The 6210-nt window shown below is 45.5% G+C and overlaps 1 protein-coding gene across 1 annotated transcript; it reads right to left on the bottom strand.

Moving 5' to 3' along the window:
* Nucleotides 1–150: 150 nt before the first annotated feature.
* LOC110338957 (small ubiquitin-related modifier 2-like) lies at nucleotides 151–437 on the bottom strand. Its single transcript, XM_021222426.1, has 2 exons — nucleotides 284–437; nucleotides 151–212 (listed from the first exon to the last, which is right to left on the bottom strand). The coding sequence occupies exons 1-2, from the start codon at nucleotides 435–437 to the stop codon at nucleotides 151–153; spliced, it is 216 nt and encodes a 71-aa protein (XP_021078085.1).
* Nucleotides 438–6210: the final 5773 nt, after the last annotated feature.

The raw sequence follows: 6210 nt of genomic DNA, 5'->3' as shown, positions 1-6210 counted from the left end.
ACAATAAAGAAATGGGGACAGGGAAATGAAAGAAGAAAGAAAACTATACTGTGGTAGTCAGGATGTGGTGGGACCAAATTGTGGCTTTCTAATTGAGAATGTATTCTTGGTCTATAACAAAATTCTGGAGTAAAGTAACAGGCTCCCTTTTTAGAAGACACCTCCAGTCTGCTGCTGGAACCCATCAATCATATCTTCCTCCTCTATTCCAACTGTGCAGGTGTGCCTGTTTCATTGATTGGTTGCCTATCAAACCGGAATCTTATCTGCCTCATTGACAAACCCTGCCGTTCACAATAGGCTTTCATTAGTTTACTAAGTGGTGTATGCCTCTTAATCTTACACTGAACCACAGAACCATCCTGTCCCACCACCTTCAAATTAATATGATCATTGTTCTCAGTCTTGACTCCTTTCTTGGGTTTCTCATCAGCCATGGCAAGCGCTGGAGTCCCCTTATCTGCTGCCGCTTCACAAAAGAGGGACCGGGTCCGCACAGAAGGGGCACACAAGGACGAGGCAGCGCTCCGACCACCACGGGAACTCTTATAAAGGGAAACATTTCATTGGGGCTGGCTTACAGTTCCAGAGGTTTAGCCGGTCATCATCATGGTGGAAAGCATGGCAGCGTGCAGGCAGATGTGCTGGGGAAGGAGTTGAGAGCTCTACATTTTGACCCGCAGGCAGCAAAAGGAGACAGTGTACTACACTAGGTATAGCTTGAGCATAGGAGACCTCAAAGCCCACCCCCATAGTGACACACTTCCTCTAACAAGACCACACCTCCTAATAATGCATTCTCTATGGCCAAGCATTCATACACGGGGTCTATGAGATACCTATTCATTCAAACCAATGCACAAGAGGATCACTGCAAGTTTGAGACCAGCCTGAGCTACATAGAAAGACGGTGTTTCAAAAAACCTAGAAGAGCTGGAGCTATAGCTCAGTTGGTTTACTTGCTGAGTATGCATGAAGCCCTAGGTTCTACCCCCAGCACTACATAGGCTGAGTATATTTATGTGTCTGGAATCCCAGAGCTCAGGAAGTGGATGCAGGAGGATTAGGAGTTCAAGATCGTCTTAACCTACATAGCAAATGTAGGAGCTACATGAAACCCTGTCTCCACAAATAAAACAAAAATCAGAAAAATAATAAAACCTTTACTAACTTTCCAGTTCAGTGGTCTGGTCCTCTTCAGATTATAATTTTTAAAAAATTATTATTGTTGTTGTTGCCTTTTGGAACAGGGTCTTGCTGTGGAGCCTGGGTTGACCTTGAACTTGAAGCAATACTTCTGGCTCCAGAGTGCTGGTATTATCTGCTTGGGTAGGTGGACAGAATGTACCAGGTAAAAGGAACTGCTATAAATAGGCCTTTCGTTTGTGGTGTCACAACAGGGAGGAGACGCCTTCTCCAGCCCTGTGGTTAGGTGTCAGCATTTAATGAGCCTGAACCTCTATCTATGGACTCCATGGATGTCCCTTGGAAGGACAGAGTGACTAGAAGGATCTGGAGGTGAGTGCTCACTCCTGCAAACCGTTAGCCGGTGCTGAGCCAGGTTGTCTCCAGGTGACCAGCTCCTGATGGAGCTAGCTCAGGAGAGCAGAGTGTCCAAGATGGTTCCTTCCTCCAGTTTCCAGAAGCAAAACTTACAAAAGCATGAGGTTCTTCTAGAGTTGCATCTCACAGGTGACCACAGCACCAAGGCTCCAGGAATTCATCTGTTACCATCCCCTGCCCAAGTCTACCTTGGTGAGCTGTGAGTCTGTGTTCACCTAGAAGACAGCTCGCTCCTGCATTCCCTCTGCAGCTCAGAGGGCAGAACAACCCTACCACATTGGCTGGACTCAGAGAACCTGTGCAGCCAAGTTCCCTGGGATACCAAAGAGAAGAGTCATCATTTGACTATAGCGATTTGGGTGGCCTTATTGGGGAATTTGAAGGCTTAATTGGGAAAATGGTGTTTGAGTGCTATCTTTGAGAGAGGGCTTTTTGTCTACAAACAATGTGATTGGGGATGGGCTCCCAGGCTGAGGGAACACCCCACCCCCACCCCCACCCCCACCCCCCGTAAAGACAAGAGGTAGGAAAGTCCCAGGTGATCTTGGAGAGGTGTGTGTATTATAGTGGTGTTTGTAAGGAAGGCGGTTTTAACAGCTAGACGGTGACTCTTGTAGCTAATATAACAAAGCAGGGGTTCAGCGGTGTGGATTCTGGTGGCAGACAGACCTGTCTGGTCAGCCCCTCCTAGGGAACAAGGCCAGGTGCCATTCTTCATGAGTTTTCCTTACTGGTAGAGCTGCCTCTCCTAAACGTTGGAAATACTAGATAATCATTACCTGGCTTATCTTTCAACAGGATTGTGGCTATATGATCCAACTGTAGCCAAAGGGGCTTGAAGGGAAAATCTGTAGAGGGATTTCTGGAAAGTCCATCTCCCTACTCATCTTCCTTTTCCCCCTTTCAACATCGTTGTGTGGCAGTGGCAGCTCTGGAGCTATCACAATTATACTGTCATCATGAAACTACAAACTAAAGCTGCGAGCTGAGGTGCTGAGGGTACAGAGAAGACACTGTACTTTGTCGTCGGTGATATTACTGTGACTCTTCTATGTACGTTCCCCCATGTTTGAACCTTCATGTTTTGTGTTATTTTTTTAAATCTTCGTTAATATTTACCAAGTCATGTGTAATGGGATTGTGGGAGAAATGAGACTAGAATCAGAGCATGGGTGGCCCCAGAGAGCCTGCAGGGAGAACCCTTCATTCTAAAAAAGGGAAGGGTGGGGCTGTAGAGACAGCACAGGAGCTGTTCCAGAGATCCTGAGTTCAGTTCCCAGCCCCCACATCAGGCAGCTCATAACTCCAACTCCAGGGGGTCAGATGTCCTTTTCTAGCCTCCAAGGTCACGGGCACACATGTGGTATATACTAAAAAAGACACAGACACAGCTACAAACAGACATTTAAAAAATAAAAATAAGTCTTCCCCCTCCCCCAGAAAAAACAAGGAAGAAGGAAAGGAGTAAGAAAGAAAGAATATTCTAAACTTGTAGTCTCAGCACTTGGACGTTGGAGGCAGAAAGATCAGAAGTTTAAGACTATCCTTAGCCATATAGCACTTTTCAGGCCAGCCTGGGCTACACGTGGTAATGTTTTTTAAAAGGGTGGGAGGAGAAGAAAGAAAAAGATACAGTTTGGGATTAGAGACACATGCTTAGCGTACAGGAAACCGTGCATTCAGTCCAGAGTAACACTCCCACATTGAGGAGCTTTAGAAATCCCATGTCCTCGGTGTTTACTTCATTGGTCAGTGATATTTCTAATAAAGCAAAAACACTATGAGCTATATTAGTTATTCTCTATTGTCACGGTAAAGACCATCACCCAAAGCAACTTGGGAGGAAAGGTTTTCTTTCATCTTACACTTCCAGGTAACGTTCTATCACTGAGGGAAATGAGGCAGAGACCTGAGCAGAGGCTGTGGAGAAATGCTAGCTTAACCTGCTCCCTTAAACAGCACAGGACCACCTGCCCATGGGTGTCACCACCCACAGTGGGCTGGGCCCTCCCACATCAATGATTAACCAAGGAAATGTCCTACAGGCTTTCCTGTTGGACCATTTTAATGAAGTCATTTTCTAGGTGGAGGTTTCCTCATCTCTAATGACACGAGTTTGTGTCAAGTGGACAAAAAACCAGCCAGTACAAGTGCAGACAATGCTCACAGGGGCTCTACCATTAGGCTTAAGAATGGTGCTTCCTGCCAGGCCTGATGACCTGAGTTTGATTTTCCAGGATCCACCCAGGGGAAGGACAGAACAGATGCTTGCAAGTTGTCATCTGACTGTCACACACTACATGGCACACCCACTACATAGTATATAAATAAATGTAATTAAAAAAATTAAAAATGAGCCATTTGTTCTTCTTGCTGTCTAAGCCCAAAGCCTTGGCTCACCACTCAGAGCCAATGATTCTCTAGGCTTTACTGCTCATGTATTTCTCTGTGGCTTTTCTAAATTTGGATAAACCCCTGGAGACACATAGTTTCCAGTTTCTAAGCTGGCGTGACCATATGTTTATATGCACTGTACTCCAACTTGCACTGGTTTTGTTTTTGTCTTGTCCCTCAGTCACCTTCTCCAGCAAATCAGGATGCAGGTCTCCCTGCAGGAGGTCCCTGGCCACAAGTACACCATCTGCCATCACGGAACATTACAGTAGAACAGGAAGCAAGCAGGCAGGAGGCAGAATTTATTTAGAATTTTATCTGAGCACACCTGAATATGTTTAGAGTCATCAACAGGGACATTCCTGGCTTGTAAATCTGCCCACTTGTCAGCAAGTTATTCTAGGATTCCTGAGTAAGAATCCCCACCTAAGAGGCTGTGATCAGAAAGGAAGCCAGAGATAGACTACAGGGTCTCCTGTTGTTGCAACCTCAAGTGCTGCATAAGCTCTGGCAATGCTTTCTTGTTTATTACAGCGTCTCCGTCCTAACGTTGAATTTCACTCCTGAGTTAACTTGGTCAGTTTTATTATCTTTACTGTAGCTGCCTACTCCAGGATCACCCCACCCAAGGGCTCATCTAAGTGTCTAACAGTATCAGGGAGACACAAGCAGTCAGGCCTAGCATACCAGTGAGGCCAGGGTGTGATATCCAGCAGTGCAAAAGCAAACGGGCAAGCAGCAAAACCCACCGAGGAGTTATAGAGTGCCTGTGCACTCTGGAGCCCGTGCTAGGGCCTAAGCTGAACTAGCATGACCTATTGGCCTCCCTGGGTTCCACTTCCATAACCAGAGCCTCATTTTCTCTGACCCTCTCAGTTGCCATGAGGCCATTTTAATGACAGTTGGCTTGCACAGAGAGAGTCAGAGAAAGGCTGAGCCGACACTAACCAGCAATTACAAAGATTTTAAAAATTGAATCCTTTCCACCTTTGAAATGTTTCTTTTCTTTTTTTTCCAAAGTGAGAAGTCTCTTGGATAACTACCAGGTACCCAGAAAGGTGCCCAGGTTGCACTGCATTTGCATTTCTTACTTTCATTCCTGTTTGCAAAATTTCTTAGGCCAGTGTGTTGTGAAAGTAGACATGAATGTGCATTTTTAAATTATGGGACTCAGAGGCTAGAGAGATGGCTCAGTGGGTAAAGATGTATGCCGTACAAACACATGACCTGAGTCTAGATCCCAGCACCCACATAAAAGTCCCCTGTGACTGCTCACACCTCAAGCCCAGCACTATAGGACAGCAGGGGCAGGAGGCACCCTCAGGCTGGGTGGTTGGCAGTCCAGATCCAAGTGCAGTTAGAAACTATGTCTCAGAGGAATAAAGTAGAGCGTGATTAAAAAAAAAGAGTCTGATATCCCCCCTGATTGCCACTCAAACATGAGCACACACACTTATATACACACGTATACACACCAGCCAGAAAATTAAACAAAACAATGGTGCATGCCTTTAATCCCAGCTGTCACGAGGCAGAGGCAGTGGGATCTCTGTGAGTTCGAGGCCACCTTGGTCTACAGAGCTACTTCTAGGACAGTCAAGATTATACAGAGAAACCCTGTCTTGACACACAGAAAGAAAGAGAGAGAGAGAGAGAGAGAGAGAGAGAGAGAGAGAGGAGGGAGGGAGGGAGGGAGGGAGGGGAAGAAGGAGGAGGAGGAGGAAGAAGAAGAAAAGAAAAGAAAAGAAAAGAAAAGAAAAGAAAAGAAAAGAAAAGAAAAGAAAAGAAAAGAAGCTTTCCTTGGTCCCAACCCCCAACCTAATTGCATGCTTCAGCTTCCTCACTTATGTGATGAAACACACCATCTACCATCCAGCGGGCAAACAATGCAACACCTCAGGTACATGGCTCAGCACAAAGGAATGAAGTGCTGACACTTCCGGCAACATGGGTGAGCCCGCAAGACTGAACCATATGAAGACACCGCACACAGAAGCACACACGACTGTGTAATCTGGCTTGTATAATGGGTAAGACAGCTGAGTCCATACCGACAGGCAGTAGATGAGTAAATTAATTAGAGAAAATGTTCCTAAATTACCATGATGATGTTTGTATTCAAAACTCTGAAAATACTAAAAGAAATAATTGCCTGGTACATTTTAAGCAGTTAAAATACGTGGTGTATGAGCTATATCTTACTAAGGTGGACAAGAAAACAAAAACACGGAATGGCAATTTAAATTTATTATG

Source organism: Mus pahari, chromosome 22 (assembly GCF_900095145.1).
Source record: "Mus pahari chromosome 22, PAHARI_EIJ_v1.1, whole genome shotgun sequence".
Lineage (NCBI taxonomy): Eukaryota > Metazoa > Chordata > Mammalia > Rodentia > Muridae > Mus > Mus pahari.
The sequence above is the reverse complement of the archived record's forward strand: the minus strand, read 5'-3'. Positions and strand labels throughout refer to the sequence as shown.

What these genes read in the sequence shown, in the direction of transcription:
- LOC110338957 (XM_021222426.1), bottom strand. Translation starts at nt 437, where the DNA reads ATGGCTGATGAGAAACCCAAGAAAGGAGTCAAGACTGAGAACAATGAT. An exon ending in AGCCTATTGTGAACGGCAGG is followed by an intron (nt 213 to 283) that starts GTTTGTCAATGA and finishes ACACCTGCACAG; the next exon opens with TTGGAATAGAGGAGGAAGAT.